General features: G+C 43.7%; 1 protein-coding gene across 3 annotated transcripts in view; it reads left to right on the top strand.

Annotated features, from left to right (window-relative positions):
- Positions 1 to 21,133, top strand: part of LYST (lysosomal trafficking regulator) — an 864,675-nt gene that overhangs the window by 603,498 nt on the left and 240,044 nt on the right. For all 3 annotated transcript variants that reach the window (XM_063917604.1, XM_063917602.1, XM_063917605.1), the window contains exons 32-34: positions 1,122 to 1,198; positions 2,096 to 2,284; positions 13,602 to 13,747. In XM_063917604.1, the coding sequence (XP_063773674.1) occupies positions 1,122 to 1,198; positions 2,096 to 2,284; positions 13,602 to 13,747 (412 nt within the window). The remainder of the gene's footprint in view (positions 1 to 1,121; positions 1,199 to 2,095; positions 2,285 to 13,601; positions 13,748 to 21,133) is intronic.

The raw sequence follows: 21,133 nt of genomic DNA, 5'->3' as shown, positions 1-21,133 counted from the left end.
AAATTCAAAGCCATGTTAATTGGTTTGTTTGATATCAAGGGTGTTTTTTTGGTAGACTGGGCACCAGAAAGCGCAACAGTGAATTGACATTACTGCGAATATTTTGTGGGAAAGAATCAGAAGAAAGCGGCCAGAGTTGTGGAAAAATGGTTACATCCTCCATCAGGACAATGCGCCAGCCCACACAGCTCTCTCTGTGAAGCAGTTTTTTGGCCGAAACAGATTGCAGTGCTAGAACACCCTCCATACTCTCCACACCTAGCACCGTGTAACTTATTTTCCTTAAAGTCAAAGCTGTAGTCAAGGGAACCAGTTGTGCATCAGTTACTAAGGAGCTGTGGAGTCTGCTGACAGATAATGAGCTACAGCATGGCTTTGACCAATGGAATATAAGAATGCAGCAGTGTGTGGATGCAGAAGAGGAGTTCAAAGAAAGGGAACAGAATTAAAATGTTCTTAATATAATTAAACATAAATTATAGCATGTGTCGTTATTTAATAGTCACACCTCGTAAGTAGACATGTTCAAAATGTTGACACCCAAATTTATCCTTACATTTCAGTTGTCGACATGTTGATCACGTATACATGTAGTGTCGACATATTAAGTGTCATATTAACCATATTGATATGATTAATCAACACTGTCATTGTAGACCTGCTGAAAGTGTCACCTCAAATAACATCATAATGCAAATATTAAATATTAATTGCTGATCACACTCCATTATCACAATGTCTCCATATTTGTGAAGAGATAATACAACTTTAATTTTCTTGAACTTTGAACTGTGTTAATCGAACGTGCATTAAAAAACCCATTATCGTTTAACACTATGTTAAAAGTTGTTTTTAAAAAAAAAAGTAAAAGTCAGCTAGGTAACGTTGCTATAGTATAAAATAATTTTGAGGAAATTATGTCTTCTTTTAATGATATTTGCTTTTAATGAATATTGATAAGAAAATGGCAATACGATATTACCACTTAACATCCTGCATTTAATCCATATGTAAATACTATGAGATTTGCATGCTTTAAGTAATTAGAACATTTGGTAAAATAGATGCTTTAAGGCACAACCGTTTTGGAAACCTAGGTCTAACGTAATCAAACATTCTAGGAACAGAAAAAATATGAGAATGAAGAGAATACGAACAAAGCTGCTTGGAAAAAGACTATCCTGAATAATCAGCAAAAGTAGGACTCATTATTTGAGACATTTTATTGTGTTCTTTTGTTTCTTTGAAACTGTTTTCACTTCTTGTGTTATACAGCTGTGTCCTAATACATATTGCTGCAATTGCGCCAAACCACCTTACACTGTGTGGCAGATTCCGTGCTACTCCGCTTACGGCATCTTTTTTGGGACTTTTACTTCCAAAAATGTGTCTTGCAAGCCGCTTCATTAGACTGCACTGATTAATTTAATATGCAACACGTGTATAATTGTGTGGGTCTGAGCCTGAATCTGTATATGAATGCAGCAGCCAAGGCTTTATTTCATGCCAAGGTCCATTGTGCTTCACATACAAAAGTACAGTGCAGGGGCACCTTGAATAATGTCATTTAATGCAGCTTCTGTTTGCGGTTCACTAATCTGAGCAAAAAGGCAAAAAACATAGTTCCAATACAAGTTCTGTTGTGCTTCGTATGCAGATTCAGATACACAAAGATGTGTTGCATGTCAAATTTATCAGTGCAGTCACGAAGGGGCTTGCCACATCGGTTTGCGACAAAGACTTAATTTCAGGCATAAAAGATGCAAAAAAGACGCTTGGTACAAGCTGAATCGTTCGGACCTGGCGGCTCCCTTGCGCTAGGCATCTTAAGCTGCATGGAGTATTGAAGCTAGGTGTATGAGGCCACATCTGTAGATGTAAGAAAATCATTATTCATTTTCTCAGGGGACTGTAGCTTCAATATATATATTAAATTGGGCTGTATGGTTTTAGAGAAGTACATTTTAAGCATTAACTTTACAGTGATTACTTATTTGCATCTGATTTTGGTGGGATTTAACAAATAAATCCCTTATGAGGAAGTGGATGGATTTAAACCATTTGACACCATATATTCTTTTTAATGTTTTGGCAGACTTTTTCAGCGCCTGGAATCAAAATTAAAGGATATTTCCAAAATTGCTGGTGATGTAACGCAAAGTGTGTCTTTGTCTCAGGGAATGGAAAGAAAGAATATTATACAACATATTCGCAGTATGTACAAAGTAGATTTAAGTGCAAGCAGACATTGGCAAGAACTTGTTCAGCAACTGACTCATGACGGGTCAGTCCTTAATTACTACATTTTAGTGATTTTACATAATTTTATGTTTCTAATAAAAGGTGCATAAAAGACCCTGTGAAAAGCTTCTTCATACCTGTATATTCACTCTCTGGCTAATGGCTGCTATGTTTGTGTCTGCACGGCAGTCTGGTTATGCAGGATCAGTGTTTGTCAATAAACATCGTTTTAGCCAATGGGCTGACAACTTCACCCTGGTCTCAATGGAGAGTACTTATATCAACAGCAAAAGATTAAAGGAGGAGAGTATAGGCCCTTTAAAGGACAAGCTGGGAGTCTTAATCAAAAACGATAATGACATAGCAGATAAATTAAATGAGTTTTTCTCAATGGTATTTACAAGAGGACCAGATGCAGGGATTAACACACAATATCAACAAAGATAATGTCCCACTGCTAAAGGGGGGTACTGACGGGAGAGATGTGTGCTGAGCGATCTTAACACAGACCGCACAGCACACATCTCTCCCACCGCTCAGCACAGCGCGATGTGCTGAGCGAGGAGGGGCGAGAGGAGGGGCGACGACGGGGGGCCACTCACTTCACACAGCGCTGAAGTGAGCGACCCACCACGGGGACGTGCTTCGCTATCGCTGGGGGGCATACACACGGCAGATCCCTGCTTAAAATCTAAGCAATCTAGTCAGATTGCTTAGATTTTAAACACGGATCTCTCCGTGTGTACCCCCCTTAAGTGCTTACTTAAGTGAGGGGGTAGTCTGTGACCGATTAAAAAAAATTGAGATTAATAAGTCACTTGAATTCCGTCTGGTCCCGACGGAATTCACCTAAGGGTTCTCATGGAGCTACACTCTGAACTAGCAAGACTGCTATTTTTTATCTTCAATGACTCACTTACATCAGGCATGGTTCACAAAGACTGGCGTATAGCGGAAGTAGTACCGATATTGAAAAAAAGGGAAGTAAAGCTGAACCGGGTAACTATAGACCAGTTAGTTTTACATCTATAGTGGGGAAAGTACTGGAAGGTATTCTAAGGGATAGTATACAGAAGTTCCTTGAAGCCAATAAGGTTATTAATAGGAAGCAACATGGATTTGTGAAGGATAGATCATGTCAAACAAACTTACTAGGATTTTATGAAACAGTGTGAACCTTGATCAGGGTAAGGAAGTGGATGTAATCTTTCTAGACTTTGCTAAAGCTTTCGACACAGTACTGCACATGAGACTTATTTATAAGTTACAAGAACTAGGGTTAGGGAACACAATATGCACTTGGGTCAGAAATTGGTTAGATAATAGGGAGCAGCGCATTGTGGTAAATGGAATTTTTTCAAATTGAACTAAAGTACTAAGTGATGTGCCACAAGGGTCTGTACTTGGACCACTATTGTTCAACATTAATGATCTAGCAGTAGATCTAGAGAGCATGGTGTAAATTTTTGCAGACAATACCAAATTGTGTAAGGTTATAAATACGGAGGGAGATGCGGAGTCTCTTCAGAATGAATTAGTTAAACTGGTAGCATGGGCAGCAAAATGGAGAATGAGCTTCAATACAGACAAGTGTAAGGTAATGCACTTTGGTAGCAGGAACAAAAATAACACCTACATACTAAGTAGGGTAAAATTAGGGTATTCTGTACGGGAAAAAGACTTGGGTGTTCACCTGGATAACTAAGCAGCAGTATCCAAAGTAGGATTGCAGCAAAGAAGGCTAACAAGGTATTACCATGCGTAAAGCGGGTAATTGATGCAAGGGATGAGTGGGTTATACTCCCATCGTATAAATCACTAGTGAGGCCACATCTTGAATATTGTGCACAATTTTGGGCACCATACCACAAAAAAGATATCTTGGAACTAGAAAAGGTTCAGAGGCGGACGACCAAACTAATTAAGGGGATGGAGATGCTTGAATTCGAGGAAAGGCTTGCAAGGCTAGGCATGTTCACACTGGAAAAGAGGAGACAGAGGGGACATGATCAACATTTACAAATATATAAGGGGACAATACACAGAGCTTGTAGGGCTCTTTTTTTGGTAAGATCAACACAGAGGACTTGTGGACACCCCCTTAGGTTAGAGGAGAGGAGATTTCACACACAGGGGCAAAAAGGTTTTTTCACAGTAAGGACAATACGTGTTTGGAATTCCCTGCCTGAGAGAGTAGTAATGGCAGACTCGGTCAACACTTTTAAGAATGGGCTAGATAAATTCCTAATGGAAAAGTCTATACAGGGTTATGGTGCGTAGTCATGCACTATATATAAAGTCCTAAATATAATACAGCGTAGGAGACCACAAATAGGTTGAACTCGATGGACAAATTGTCTTTTTTTCATCCTCAGAAACTGTTACTATGTTACTTGCTTTAAAAAAGGAGGATTGAGTTTGCAGTGTGAGGGGTTAATAAATAAAGGCGTATTATGTCTGCTTCAGAAGTCAGTGTGAGGGAATAATAAATACAGGTATATTATCTCTGCTTCAAAAGTCAGTGTGAGGGGATAATAAATACAGGCATATTACTGTATCTCTGCTTCAAAAGTCAGTGTCATTATGGAGCTCCAGTTTTTGGCTTGCACTTGATTCTAATCATCCTTTGATACTTCTCCCCCCTAAAGGATTGTTGAACTTGTAACCACATTGTGTTATTTTCTGTAGGGCAAGGTGCTTAAGAAAGGTAGGCAAGTCCCATTATCTTGTAGCGTCTCTGAGTGACAGATACCTAAACTCCTGGGACTTATTCAAAGTCAGTCACATTTGGATTTGTAAAATGCAATCGCAAATCCATTTGCATCTATGTGGCTAATTCAGGTTCAGTCAAATGTGCAGATACCAAGCTGTAATTCATCCAGCTCCCTCCCCTTGTACCTGGTTGAGATGATACTGGATTGCCATTGGACGCATGATTTCTGCGTACATTCACAAAAGTGTATAATAAAAAACAAAAACAGTGCACCATGCAATAGTATTACTGTTAACAGCTGAATACAGCAGATAAGGGTGCAAAAGGAAGGGATCTTGTCACATAAGAATAGTAAAACACTTTTGACTATAAATGCAGGTGTCTCCATCCACTATCGAGTATGAAGCACTGTCTTTCTCTAGCATCCATAAGGGATATTGGGGACAGATTAGTACTATGGGGTATAGACAGGTCCAAAGGAGCTAGTGCACTTTAAATTTCTTCAACTGGGTGTGCTGGCTCCTCCCCTCTATGCCTCCTCCTACAGCTCAGTTTAGAAAAAAGTGCCTTCAGGAGAGGACGCACACTGCACGCTCGAGTTTTTTCTTCAATTTCTTTTAAACTTTTATTTATTTCGGTATGCTGTTTGGGCAACAGCATACCTGCACCGTGGGAGTTAGGGGGGGGGACAGTCACTGGCCTCTTGAGGTGCAGAGCTGCTTCCCCGCCGCAGGACCACCGTCCTGAGGGGCTGTTTGTTCAGCGGGACATGGCGCCTTGGCAGTCGCAGCCACAGCATGCCGCACACCCTAACGCTGCCTGAAGGTGATCATCGGTGGTGAGTAGCAACCGGGGGCCTCGCTAGGGGGGTCCCCCGGTTTAATGTGCGGCTGAAGCGCAGGTGAGGTGTACGGGTCCCTCCTGGGGGGGACCCGCTGTAGTTCCTGCGTGAGACTGGCTAATATCAGTTGTACCAAGCATTTATGTGAGGCTACATACGTTGGGAGACATGGCCAGTATAAATATTCAACGGTAGCTCCGGCGCCATGGCGGGGGGCGGATCTACACAAGAGCGGGCTCAGCTGCATTTTGGCGCCTTCCTTATCATAGCAGCAGCAGCCTCAACCGCTCCTGCATATTGGTCCCTGGATCGCTGGCACCGGGTGTAGAAGGGGAGAGCCGCTATATTTGTGCACAAGTAACATCCCTCTGAGGAATTTTTCATATTAGTCTCACTGTTGTTTACACAAAAAACGCTGACAGCCTCACCATGCAATAGGCAGGCTTGTAATATATATAAGGCTGTGTTGTGTGTGTATTATTCCTGTTTTTTCTGCCTCACAATGGTAAAACAGAAGTTATGCAGTGTATGTAATGCTAGATTCTCTCCTATTTCATCTGGCTCAGTATCGTGAACAATGTAGTCGGTCATTTCAGAATGCTGATATCAGTGTGGGGGAGACTCCAGAGCCCTCCTGGTTGGGGACTATCAAAACTATGATGTCTGATATGTCATCTCAACTCACTGCAAGGAACTCAGGAACTGCAACAAGCAGTGGCTAGCCTAACTGCTAAAAGTCCCCCCCGTCTGCTTCAGGTGCACAAAAACGTGCTCTATCTGCACTCCTCTTAGATACTGATGATGTGGATTCCACCCCTACCCAGGGTAATGAACCCCTCATATTGGCTATTAGGGATGTGTTAAAAGCTCCCCCTGGAAGATGCTAATACTCAGCAGTCATTTTTCCTCCCACAAGACAAATTGACAGTCACATTTCCTGATTCCAAGGAATTGGATGACTTATTTAAAATAGCCTGGAAGAATCCAGATAAAAAATATCAGGTGTCAAAGCGGTTTTTGCATACATTCCCCTTTGACCCTGAAGGCAGAAAATTCTGTGAAGTGTCTTCAGCAGTAGAAGTCTCAGTCTCTCGCCTTTCTAAAAAGGCGGTACTCCCTGCTCCAGGCTCCTTTACAGTAAAGGACCCAGTGCAGGTGTTGCTCATAGGCCGGTCATTGCAGGTTGCTGGATGACACATGCAATTCATTCCTGGGCTAATCAAATTAAGTAAGGTCTTGCGTGATATGACCTTAGTTAATACTGTTACTTTCCTGAATCACATTCAGGACACGGCAAGAGTCTTCTGTGACTCCCTTAAAGAGATTGGAAACATTAATGCTAGGACCACTGCTATGGCTGTGTCTGAGCACAGAGCCATATGAGTGCGTCAATGGATTGCTGATGCTGACGCCAGACGTAATGTGAACCCTCGTCCCTTCACAGGTGAATGGCTCTTTGGAGGTGAATTGGACGCATGTATTTCCAAAGTTACTGCTGGGAAATCCACGTTTCTCCCTTCGGGGGCTCCACCTGCTAGGCGTACCTACCCGGGACCGTCTACTCAGTCCTTTTTTGGTCCTCCAGATTTCGATCTGGAGCTAGAGGGGCCTCCAACGCAGCTAGAAGCTCCAGAGGAAAACCGAAGAAACCAGCCATTGCCGGATCCCAGGACCAGGACACCAGTTCTACTGCCGCAAGGTCTTCGGCATGACGGTGCCCTCCCATCCCGAGGGAATCTCGTGGTGGGAGCTCTGTTACGTCACTACAGCCACATCTTGGACAGTTCCTGCCAAGATGCTTGGGTAAGGGACCTTATCTCTCACGGTTACAAGCTGGAGTTCGACAGTTCTCCTCCCCAACGATTTTTCAAATCAAGCTTACCAGCTTTGGAAAATGTGTGGTATGCTACTACTGGCCATAAACAAGTTGGTCCAGTCCCAGGTTATTGTTCCAGTGCCCCTACTAAAGCAAGGACTGGGTTACTACTCCAGTCTGTTCGTAGTACCAAAACCAGACGGGTCTGTGAGACCCATTCTGAATCTGAAGTCCTTTAATCCTTACCTGAAGGTTTTCAAATTCAAGATGGAATCTTTGAGAGCCGTGATCGCAGGCATGGAACAACAGGAATTCCTGGTGTCCCTGGATATCAAGGACACTTACCTACATATCCCAATTTGGCCTCCTCATCATGCCTATCTGAGGTTTGCCCTACTGAACGATCACTACCAGTTTCAGGCGTTACCCATCGGCCTGCCTACAGCTCCGAGGGTGTTCACAAAGGTGATGGTGGAAATTATGTTTCAACTCAGGGTCCAGAGGGTCAATGTAATTCTATACCTGGACGATCTCCTGATGAAAGCGAGTACCAGAGAGCTTCTATTGCTCCACATAGATCGCAAAATCCAACTTTTGTCTCACCACGGGTGGATCCTCAATCTGCAGAAGTCCCACCTGGAACCGTCTCAGCAGCTCCTGTTTCTGGGGATGCTACTGGTTACTGTAGCACAGAAAGTGTTCCTCCCAGAGGAAAAAGTGAGAACACTTCAAGAAATGGTTTGCATGATCTCCAACCTACTCAAGTCTCCATACATCTTTGCATAAAATTGTTGGGAAAGATGGTGGCCTTGTACGAGGCGATTCAATTCGGAAGGTTTCATGCCAGACCATTCCAATTGGACATCATGAACAAGTGGTTCGGTTCCCATCTTCAGATGCACCGGATAATTCGGCTGTCACCTCAGGTTAGAATTTCTCTCCTGTGGTGGCTACAGTCCTCCAACCTGCTGGAAGGTCGACGCTTTGGGATTCAGAATTGGATCCTCCTCACAACGGATGCGAGTCTGAGAGGATGGGGAGCTGTCATCCAAGGGGCGCAGTTCCAGGGCAGGTGGTCTGCCCAAGGGGCCCTACTTCTGATCAACATTCTGGAACTTCAGGCTATCTACAATGCTCTGATTTAGGCATCACCTCTACTCTGGGATCAGGCGATCCAGGTGCAGGCGGACAATGCCACGGCGGAGGCGTACATCAATCGACAAGGAGGGACAAAAAGCAGGGCCTGCATGCGAGAAGTGTCCAGAATACTCCTCTGGGCAGAAAGAAATGTAAGAGCACTGTCTGCAATCTTCATTCCGGGAGTGGACAACTGGGAAGCGGACTTCCTAAGTCGCCACGACCTCCATCCGGGGGAGTGTGGACTACACCCTCAGGTGTTTCAACAGATCGACAGGTGGGGATGCCCACAGATCGACATGATAGCCTCTCGTCTTAACAAGAAGCTTAGCTGCTATTGCTCACAAACCAGGGACCCTCAGGCGAGCGCCGTGGATGTGCTGACATTGCCTTGTCCTTTCCAGCTCGTCTATCTGTTTCCTCCGATTCCGCTGATCCCAAGGGTGCTCAAGCGGATCAGACATCTAAGAGTGGAAGCAATCTTGATTGACACGGATTGGCCCCGAAGAGCGTGGTACGCGGCTCTTCTGGACATGTCCGTAGAGGACCCTTGGCCTCTACCACTAAGAAGGGATCTTCTTCAACAAGGACCGTTCGTCTACCAGGACTTACGGCGGCTTCATATGACGACATGGAAGTTGAGCGGAACATCCTAGCTCACAAAGGTCTTTCCAAAAAGGTCATTGCCACTATGGTGCAAGCCAGAAAACCTGTGACGTCAAAACACTATCATCATATCTGGCGGAGATATATCTCTTGGTGCGAGGAACGCACATATCCCTCTGCAGAATTCAACTTGGGAAGGTTCCTGCAGGCTGGTGTGGATAAAGGCTTACTTCTGGGAACCATTAAGGTCCAGATTTCAGCTCTTTCCATCTTCTTCCAGAAGAAGTTGGCTTTCTTGCCGAAAGTTCAGACCTTCTTGCAAGGGGTGCTTCACATAACACCTCCGTTCGTGCCGCCTATGGCCCCTTGAGATCTGGATGTAGTGTTACTCTTTATACAATAACCAAGTAAACCTCTCCTCACTCAAAAGAGTGGGTATACCACGAGCTTGACAGGGCTGGTTCTCCTGAGCAGCTGTATAACCTTGGACAGTCACTCCAAACTAAACACAGAACACAATAGTACTAAAAGTACTCATACAGCGCAAAAAATTAATGAATCTATGCAGACAGGTGGAAAGGATCAATCAACAATTTAATGAATAAAAATAGGTATCATAGTACCTGAAGTGACAATTAATAGGCACTAATGCACATAGAGAACAATTAAAAAGCCATGACTCGTTTAAAAAGCCAAATGGAATCAGCAACAGGACAAGAATTTTTCTAATATCCAGTGGTTGGTGGACCTCAGTTTTCCTTTAACCATGAAAGGTGTACGTCTCTCCACAAATAATTACCAATCCTGGAGGTACAAATGCACACTTCCCTGGCGATAGCTCAACAAATGAAGATCTCAGCACATCAGTAAAGGGAATGGGTTAGTCCTCCATTAGCAGTAGGATAGTAGTGGGGGATCATCCAAATGATCCTGGATAATGTATGTCCCAGTGTCCAGCAAGTAGGTTCTTACGCGTTTCGCTGTCTTCAGGGGGCAGCTTTATCAAAGGTCCAGGATTGGTAATTATTTGTGGAGAGACGTACACCTTTCATGGTTAAAGGAAAACTGAGGTCCACCAACCACTGGATATTAGAAAAATTCTTGTCCTGTTGCTGATTCCATTTGGCTTTTTAAACGAGCCATGGCTTTTTAATTGTTCTCTATGTGCGTTAGTGCCTATTAATTGTCACTTCAGGTACTATGATACCTATTTTTATTCATTAAATTGTTGATTGATCCTTTCCACCTGTCTGCATAGATTCATTCATTTTTAGCGCTGTATGAGTACTTTTAGTACTATTGTGTTCTGTGTTTACTCTTTATACAGTTCTTCTGGTTTGAACCTCTGACGACCGTAGAAGATAAGTGTCTCAAGGGGAAAATGGTGATGTTACTGGCCCTGGTTTCTGCTAAGCGTGTCTCAGAATTGAAGGCCTTGTCGCGCAAAAGTCCGTATTTAGGCCCTCATTCCGAGTTGATCGCTCGCTAGCTGCTTTTAGCAGCCGTGCAAACGCTAAGCCGCCGCCCTCTGGGCGTGTATCTTAGCTTAGCAGAAGTGCAAACGAAAGGTTATCAGAACAGTGCTGAAATTTTTTCAAGCAGTTTCAGAGTAGCTGCAGACCTACTCCTACTTTGCGATCACTTCAGTCTATTTAGTTTCTGTTTTGATGTCACAAACATGCCCTGCCTCCGGCCAGCCACTCCCCCGTTTCCCCAGGCACGCCTGCGTTTTTATCTGACACGCCTGCGGTTTTTTAGCACACTCCCGGAAAAACGGTCAGTTACCTCCCAGAAACGCCCCATTCCTGTCAATCACTCACCGATCAACAGAGCGACTGAAAAGAGTCGCTCGGCCTTGTGTGAAACTGCATAGATTTTGTGAAAGTACGTCGTGCATGCGCACTGCGCAGAAATGCCGATTTTTAGCCTGATCGCTGCGAACAACGGCAGCTATCGATCAACTCGGAATGACCCCCTTAGTCTTTTATGAGAACAGAGCGGAGCTCAGGACTAGACAGCAGTTCCTGCCAAAGGTGGTCTCTGCATTTCACCTGAATCAACCTATTGTGATTTCATCCAGTTCTGACACTTCTGCTCCTCTGAAGGCATTGGATGCTGTGTGAGCCTTGAATATCTATGTCAAGAGGATGGCTCGGATCAGAAAGACGGACTCCTTGTTCGTGCTCTATGAAGCGCAGAAAAAGAGTTGCCCAGCTTCTAAGCAGTTCATTGCTCGTTGGTTTAGGCTTACTATCCAACAGGCCTATGCGTTGGCAGCCTTACCTGTTCCACAGTCTCTGAAGGCCCACTCTACAAGATCGGTGGGCTCTTGCTGGGCGGCTGCCCATGGAGTCTCGGCCCTACAACTATGTCGAGCTGCTACCTAGTTGAAGTTCTACAAGTTTGATTCCCTGGCCAAAGAGGATACCCAGTTTGGAAAGGCGGTGCTGCAGATGTCTCCGCACGTTCCCGCCCATTCTGGAAGCTTTGGGACATTCCTATCGTATTAATCTGTCCCCAATATCCCTTATGGATGCTAGAGAAAATAGGATTTTAAATACCAGTAAATCCTGTTCTTGTAGACCATAAGGGATATTGGGCGCCCGCGTCTGTGCGGTGACTTTCTGCAGGTTCTCTGTTGTGTTCCTGTTCAGCTGTTGCTGTTAATGTTGCTAGCTAAGTTTTATGTTGGTGTGCTGGTGTGAAAATCTCACCACACATATTCTTATGTTCCTTCTCTCAAGTATGTCATTCTCCTTCGGGCACTGTTTTACCTATAACTGAGCTGTAGGAGGAGGCATAGAGGGGAGGAGCCAGCACACCCAATTGAAGAAATTTAAAGTGCACTGGCTCCTTTGGACCCGTCTATACCACATTGTACTACTCTGTCGCCAATATCCCTTATGGATTACGAGAAAAGGATTTACCGGTAGGTATTTAAAATCCTATCATTCGTGTACAATGGGTGTGTATTGCAGTGTAAAAATATTGATGGTCATTCCGACCTGATCGCACGCTGCCATTTTTTGCAGCGCAGCGATCAGGTCACTACTGCGCATGCATATGCACCGCAATGCATAGGCGCTTCGTATGGGTACAAAGGGGATCGTTGCTGTGCAATGGATTTAACAAAGAATCCATTCGCAAAGCCGATCGCAAGAACATTGACAGGAAGAAGGCATTTATGGGTGTCAACTGACCGTTTTCAGGGAGTGGTAGGAGAAACGCAGGCGTGTCCAAGCGTTTGCAGGGCAGGTGTCTGACGTCAATTCCGGGACCAGACAGGCTGAAGTTATCACAAGGGCTGAGTAAGTTCTGAGCTACTCAGAAACTGCACAAACTATTTTTGTACCGCTCGGCTGCACATGCGATCACACCCTTGCACAGCAAATATACACTCCCCAGTGGGCAGCGACTATGCGTTTGCACGGCTGCAAAAAGTAGCTAGCGAGCGATCAACTCGGAATGACCCCCATTGCTGCATCATTTTTAGGGGTTTTGCATAAATGAGCTTAGTTTGACCATTTGTATGCACAGTTATCGCTGTCAACTTTACACTTGCGCCAGGGTTGGAGCACACGCAACTCTGATCCTTTCAGAGGGCTGATTTTGCGTTTTTTTCGGCTGACACTGTGATTTGCATGCCTACATCGAGCCATTACTGTAGTTTCACTGCAACTGCATACCCACTAACTAAAACTCTCCACCCTGTCTAGTCCCTTAGTCGTACAACAGTCACAAATTATGTTTGGGGCTGAAAAATATGTAGATTGCATAAACTAGTATATGTGGAATGTAAAAATTCACAACCTGAAACAAAAGCGAATTGCAAATAGCATTACGTGCTGACTCAGAATAGGGCCCGCTGTCTATAACGTTAAGACCTCATCCATTTCTCACTACAGTTTTATTTAATGTGCCGCACAAAAATCACTAGTGTGGCCTTTTGTTTTTGCCCTTTTGTATAACTTGTTTAATCTACTTTGGGGATTGCAATCTTTAGCATCCAGGGCTAGCTCACCTTTTTTCCTCTTGTACTGTATGCACGTAGAATTTTGCTGTTTTGTATTCAAATGTACTGTTTGTACTTAATTATACATTTCTGACGACTATGTGGGCATTATATAAAGGATAATTAATATTATTATTATTATATGTGAGAACTGTGATTCAGTGTGTAAACAAGTGTATGATATTTTAAAAGCAATAAACTGAATGGAATAACTAAATGTGTATTCATTTTTAAGGGCTCTTTGGTATGATCCGGAATCATACCCATCATCTTGTCAGCTGGATCCAACAGAGGGTCCAAACAGAGAGAGAAGACGTTTACAAAGGTGCTACTTAACCATTCCAAACAAGTACATTCTCAGGGACAGACAAAGACAAGAAGGCAAGTTCTAACATAAAAAAGTATATTATTTTTGTATCTTCTTATCTTTATATGCTAAATGTTACCTTCACAATTTCTCCCAAGACTTTATATGTTTATATAGGGGGCGGCTGTTTTCTTTTGCTGTGTCTAAACTTTACTCAGATATAGTTCAAGAAGTTCAACTATATATTAAGGTCAATATATACTTATAATAAAGTTGTAATTGTATCTGTACACAGAATTTTTTGAGAAATGTACTCCTTGGAACTGTGTATGAACTATGGAAACAAAGAAAAAAGAAATCTGATATTTGTTTGTCTGTTTGTTCATTCCGGCATCACACAAACTACAGGATTAATTTGGATTATATTTTCACTGTTGTATAGTTTAATCACCTAGAAAGAAATTGTGGTATGTATTATGTCAATGTGACATCATGGAGAGGAGCAATAAAGGAAAAAAATCAGACTCTTGAGCGCTGCAGTGTGCAGGCTTCTCAAGCCAAAAGTGACTATACAGTATGTATTGGGACAGGAATCACATAGACTGGAGTAAAATCCAAGATAAATGTTATTCTCACCACAGGCAGTTTACAGGCAATTGCAGGATTCACAGGACAGGTTAGTTATTTACAGCCAATGTTACAGTATCTAAGGAGAACGAAAAAATGACTCTGGTAGGGGGCACTCTTATTAAGCAGAGATGAAGGCCATAACAGAAAACAATAAAAATGTAACATTTATTGGTGTACTTTAAAACCACAAAAGCCTATAGAAAAAAAACAATGTTTTTGTGGTTTTAAAGTATACCAATAAACGTAAAATTGTATTGTTTTCCATTATGGCCTACATCTCTGTTAAATGAGAGTGCTTCCTACCAGAGTCACCTCTTTTTCTCCTTCGCTGTTATATACCTGTTTTGGACTCTGGAGCACCACTAACAGTCACACTTAAATACACCACGGAAATTTATCATAGGTATATGGTGACATACTGTACTATGCGGTTTTCTCTTACATCCCTTATTCCCGGGATTAACAATTTTTCACATTACATTTCTTTTCCTTGTACTTTGCGGATCTTCCTGCACTCCTTGTCTCTTCCTATACAAACAATGTTCAATAGTCTTCAAATACAGCAAATACAATCCTTCATAGATCCTAAGGTCCAGGACCCCTAACAGTAACAACTCCATGGCCTATCACCTGGACAGCTTGTCCACAATCAGGAGCAATGCAACAGGTGCCTGCAATCAGCCACTTCTCAACACTGGCCTCAAGAAATAACTGGTCTAGATTCTCTCCAGCCACAACCCTGCAGTTTTACACCCATGTCCAATTTATGCTGTCTCTGTCACCCTCCCCCTTAGCTTTGACCATACTGGTGAAGCTACTGGATTCCTAGCGAATACCCTTATTCACCCAGACCATATCCCACCAGACGTCCAGAACAGCACCCCATCTCTATCCCTATTCAGAGCTGCTCCTCCTCAACCTCTCCTCCACCCTCTCCTAGCTTCACCACATGGTTAGCTGTTGTATCGGGTTCATAAACTTTCTTGAGAGGGCGTCTGCATTGAGGTGGAGCTTCTCAGGGTGGTGTTGCACTTCAAATTTAATTGGCTGTAAAGGCAAAAAATAGCGGGTCACACGAGCATTCATCTCTTTGTGTGCATCCACTGTAGCGGTGCATGGTCTGTAACTAGCCGGAATTCTCTCCCCAGTAAATTATACCTTAGAGACTCCACTGCCCACTTAATCGCCAAGCAATCCTGTTCGACAGTTGAGTACTTGCGCTCCCTGGTTAACAATTTCTGGCTTAAGTACAAAATGGGTTTTTCCACACCATTTAACTCCTGGTAAAGAACTGTACCCAATCCAGTCCCAGACACATCAGTCTGTAATATAAACTGTTTACAAATATCTGGAACATGCAAAACCGATTCTTCATATAAGGCTTGTGTTAAGTCTTGCTAAGCAGTTTCCGCTAGCTGGGAACAGACTATTTTGTCCGGTACCTGCTTCTTTAAACATTCAGTCAGTGGAGCTGCTCTAGTGGCAAAGTCTCGTATAAACTTGCGATAATAGCTCACCAGTCCGGGAAATAAGGCTGGGACTTTTGTTCTGGTTTAGGGAATGTTGCTACTGCCTCCGCATTATTGGGTTGTGGTTTAACCTTCCCCCTACCACATATCCCAAGTATTTTGCTTTTTCCATTCTGATAACTCACTAATCCAGGTTAGCCGTAAACCCATGCGCCTGTAGGGGCTGCAGAAATGCCTATACCTTCAAAAGGTGAACTTGCAACTTGTTCATAGCCCTCTGAAAAGTTGCAGGGGCCCCATGCAAACCAAAGGGTAGCACTTTATTTTGAAACAATCCCTCTGGAGTAGAAAAAGCTGTTTTCAGCTTGGCAGTGTCAGGTAAAGGTATCAAAATCAAGAGTAATCAAATATCGTCTTTTTGCTAAATTTTCTACTAGCTCTTCAACGCGAGACATAAGGTAAGCATCAAACTGTGATTTTATTTCGTTTCCTGAAGTCATTGCAAAACCTCAGGGCTGCCGAAGGCTTGGGTGCCAACACAATGGGATTATTCCATTCACTATTTGACTCCTCTATGAACCTTAGACGCAGCATCTCTTCCACCTCTTTTTTTTTTTGCTTTGGGAATGCGATATGGTTTATGCTCAGTCACAACTCCTGGGGGAGTAACAATATCATGCCATATTATTTGGGATTCCTCGGGAAGACAGAAAAGATATTTTAGCTTTGTGCTACCAGGTCTATAGCTTCCCCCTTTTGATTGTGATTTAACACGGCTTTACCAGGCACCTGGCAGTCCGGGGTTTTAAGGGACCGCAGAGAAGGTTGACTTCCTTTCCAGGGCTTTAACAAATTAACATGGTAAATTTGTTTTTCTTTCCTTCGACCCTCTTGGTGTACTTTATAATTAACTTGTCCCACAGCCTCTATGACCTCATAAGGACCTAGCCAGCGGGTATACAATTTACTTTCAGGGATGGGAACTAAAAGCAATACTTTGTCTCCCGGTTTAAATGAGTGGTTAACCACGGTGGCATCGTAATTATGTTTCTGATGTCATTGTGCCTGGTACATTTGCTCTTTTACTAGTGGCTCAATTTGCCTTAGGCAACCATATAACTCAGACACAGACTGAACAATATTAAGCTCTTGAGTCGGCTACTGTTCCCAGCCCTCCTTTAAGAGATACAGAATCCCTCTTTTCTGCCATACCATAAAGGTACTCAAAAGGGCTAAACCCTGTAGATGACTGATGTACCTCCCATACTGCAAACTTAGGTAGGGTAGGAGCAAGTCCCAATCACACTCCTCTTGGAACACTGGCCCTCATTCCGAGTTCGCTCGCTAGCTACTTTTAGCAGCATTGCACACGCTAGGTCACCGCCCTCTGGGAGTGTATCTTAGCTTAGCAAAATAGCGAACGAAAGAGTAGCAGAATTGCGATTAAATAATTCTTAGCAGTTTCTGAGTAGCTCAAGACTTACTCCTACACTGCGATCAGCTCAGCCTGTTTCGTTCCTGGTTTGACGTCACAAACACGCCCTGCGTTCGGCCAGCCACTCCCCCGTTTCTCCAGACACTCCCGCGTTTTATCCTGGCACGCCTGCGTTTTTCCGCACACTCCCAGAAAATGGTCAGTTTCCGCCCAGAAACACCCACTTCCTGTCAATCACACTCCGATCACTTCAACAATGAAAATTCTTCGTTCGGACGTGAGTAAATCTACTAAGTTTTGTGCTAAAATACTTAGCGCATGCGCACTGCGTACCATGCGCATGCGCATTTTTGCCTTAATCGCTCCGTTGCGAAAATCGGCAACGAGCGAACAACTCGAAATGACCACCCCTGCCCGCCTGCTTAAGGGTTTGGTAAAATCATTCTACCAGCCCATCTGTTTGTGGGTGATACACTGAGGTGATTATTCTGTCAACCTCCAACAGGCAGAACAGATTCCTCATCAATTTAGAATTCCCAACCATGTAAATAACATTACCAGCTCATGGGCGATGGTGCTAGACTTAGTATTCCGCAGGAGTATCTCCTCCAGGGCCGGTTCTAGACCTCGTGGCGCCCAGGGCGAATATTTTTTTTGCCCCAGCGGTACCCCGAGCTTGAGCCATGTGAGTGGACACGGTGAACTAATTGGGGTTCCCGGTAACTTTGCGAAGAAGACGACACCAAAAAAACTCCAAAAACTCATGTTGTCCTTTTTCCATGTCAACCTCATGACCCTGTCTACCTATTCCAGGTATCGACCTAGTCACTGTCGAACTAGTTAGGGTTGACCCAATGATCCACACCCCTGGGTATTCCTTGTAATATTTTTTTACTGCAGCAATAATACCGGGCCAGAAGAACCTTGACTGAGTATGTTAGAGAGTTCCCTCCTAAATGACTACCCCATAAATGTGAGTACCAACTGCTCATGCTTTCTAGGGACCAGTAACTGGTCTTTCTTTTTACCTTGCACATAAGCAGCCCGGTACAACAAGTCATTCTTTACCATGAAATATAGTGTACCGTCAGGTGGTAATGCAAGTTTCCGTTTTTGCATTTATTATTACAACATTTTCAAATGCATGTACCTAATTCCCATCATTCTGATCCCTTGCAAAGTCCTGTAAGGAAACATTTTTATCCAAGGGTGACCAATTAGATCACTTCCCTCTTGCTGCTCACCAGCCAGGGAGGGTTTTATGTTCACAGGACTTTGGCAGAGTAACTGTACTTGTGTTTATGGGGACCTCAGCTGCCGGTTTTCTTCCTCTTTTGAGCCAGGTGGTAATCATCTCCTGCAACAGAGGAATTTCCTGGGCAAGGATAACTAGGTATGTAGATCTTTTGGCCACGCAGCCACCAGTTTTTAGTGGTCGTCACTTTAGCACCACCAACAGTTGTACACAGGTTACTCCATGGATGCACACTCTCACTGAGGGTAATACCTGATCAGCCCCCTTTGGTACCAGGTTAGCCGACAAAAGGGACAGTTCTCTACCCGTATCAATTAAAGCCCAGGCCTCCTGGCCTTCAGTCTGTTTGACCATCCAGAACAAGGTGTTTCCCTCCAGAAAGGTAATGCCTGCCAGCACACTGAAAACACATTGGGCTGATTTACCCATGCTACAGTCCATCACCCTGATTTGGGCAGTCCCGGCGTTCTCGAAGGTGGTCAGTCGCCAATCGCAAAAATTTTACTAAGTCCCATCATCCCAAAATTGGCGAGGAAACCTGCTTTCAGGTTTGTATAGAAATCAGCCTGAGAAGCAAGTAGATCCACATAAGCCCTCTGGGCTTCTCCTGTAAAATAGGAATGCTTCTATATCATCTGATAGTGTTAGTCTATGCACCACCTCACGCTCCCGTTCATATTTCCTTATCTTGCCTAATTCCTCATGCAGCAGCTGATTCTGAGTTTCCTAACCCTTTATCAGGGCCTGCTGACCAGTGGCCCTCTCTCAGCAAGCAATTTCAAAACCTCCAACTCAGTTAAGGTTCTTCTGGCCTGGTGTTATTGCTGCAGTTCATGTGGATTATTGGGTCAACAAATTTAGCTGGTTTATTGAAATCCCTTTGGCCAGATTACCAGCAGAATATGTCCGCTAGCTATCCTGGACACTGTTTCCTTGCTCCAAAGCAACATATGATGTGTCCTCTTGCATTCTTGCTGCAGTCATGCTAAACAGCCCTTCAAGTTGCGCCATGCCATGATGGGACTCTGTACCTCCAAGCTTGCTTTTTCCTGCAAAAATGTGTCTTAGTCACAATTAATGCAATAAAATGATATGCATCATGCTTATATTCTGCCTATATTCTGAGTGTAATTGCGGCTGTATCTGCATCCAAAATGCCATGTTACAGTGTTTTCCAGGAAAATCCCTTACTGTTCTGAGCATAAGACCAAGCAGTCACCTACAGATGTAGCCATGCTCAACGTTGCTGCGCCATACAGGTGTCTTAGTCACGTCATACAAATAGTGCAGATTGGTGAAGTAAGGCGTGATAAGGCGCGAGAAGATCCACAGCATGCAATACACAGCTTTACCGCTGGGTGGCGATTGTTCCACTAATGAAAACTACAGTACAGTACTGAATTGCAGTGGATGGATGCACTGCAAAATAGTGTAGAATGTAGCAAGCCCTTAAAAGCGGGCCAGTGCACAGTAAATAGAATAGTTCTTCTGTAATACAATAATACTGTAGGATGGAGTATGAAATCAGCGGAATGGTAGGCACCCAGTGACAACATGCCTTACAACTGGACACTCCCCTGGTGCGCGGTATAAAATGATCCCTACATTAAGTAGACATGTAAACACAGAAAAATATTTGCTCAGCTTCTTCAACGCACACAAAGAAAAGCACAGTTCAGAGTTCTGCACAGCTCTCTAAAAGAAAAAAACATAATTACAATCAGCGACAGAGTTGGGACACTCAGAACTATAAAAAAAATTACAATGAGTGTCATCACTATGGCACTTCAAGTGTCTGTAACCTGTCTCCGTGGCTCTCTTGGCATAGTGGTATCGACGATGGTTACCATGCCCGTAAGCTAGGATTTGATTCCTGAAACGGACACACTTGTGTTGTATATCTGTATAAAAAGTAGCATCAACAGCTTTTTTCTAATTTTCACAAATCAAGTTCTGTCGTGCTTCGTATACAGACTCAGAAATGCACACAGATATACTGTATAGAAAAAATTAGAAAAAAACTGTGGATTCTATTTTTACACAGATACAAGTGTGGCTTTTCAAATTATGAAAGTTATTTTTATGAGACTGATTTTACTGTACTTTTCTCTGGCAAGGTCCACAGGTTATCTACAGGATAACATTGGGATATGATGACGCGACAGCGTATTTGCACCAATCAATCAAAGCTTTCGGCCTCCCAGCATGCAACGGACCCGTCCATATATCCCCGCCTCCTGGCTCAGGCAAATCAGTTTTTTGTTTGGTTTGGCAGGAGCCGAACCATGGTTAATGGGCTGCTGGTTTTAGCAGCCATAAGCTTTTTTTAATTTCATTTTTATAGTCTTAGTATTTTTATTTGGAGCGATCTTGTCTAAAAAGCATCTTATACGTACCTTGGAAAGAGTCCCTCCAAAAACTCCCCACCAGGTCGCGACAACGCTTACACACATGTACAGTGCTGTTTTGGCGGGCGTCTGTGTAGGATGTACTAGCAAGTCCAGCAGACTTTACGAGGCTGTGGCCGGAGCATGGGGAGAAGGTAAGGCATCGGTTCTGCTTAGAGGGGGAACACGGACACAGCCTCACTGTTTTGGCAGAAGACTACCAAACAGCCGCTGACGCGGCTGCCACCTAGGGTGCACCAGGCTAGGCCCTAGGGATCATAGGC

Source organism: Pseudophryne corroboree, chromosome 4 (assembly GCF_028390025.1).
Source record: "Pseudophryne corroboree isolate aPseCor3 chromosome 4, aPseCor3.hap2, whole genome shotgun sequence".
Lineage (NCBI taxonomy): Eukaryota > Metazoa > Chordata > Amphibia > Anura > Myobatrachidae > Pseudophryne > Pseudophryne corroboree.
This window is presented reverse-complemented; position numbering and strand designations above follow the sequence as displayed.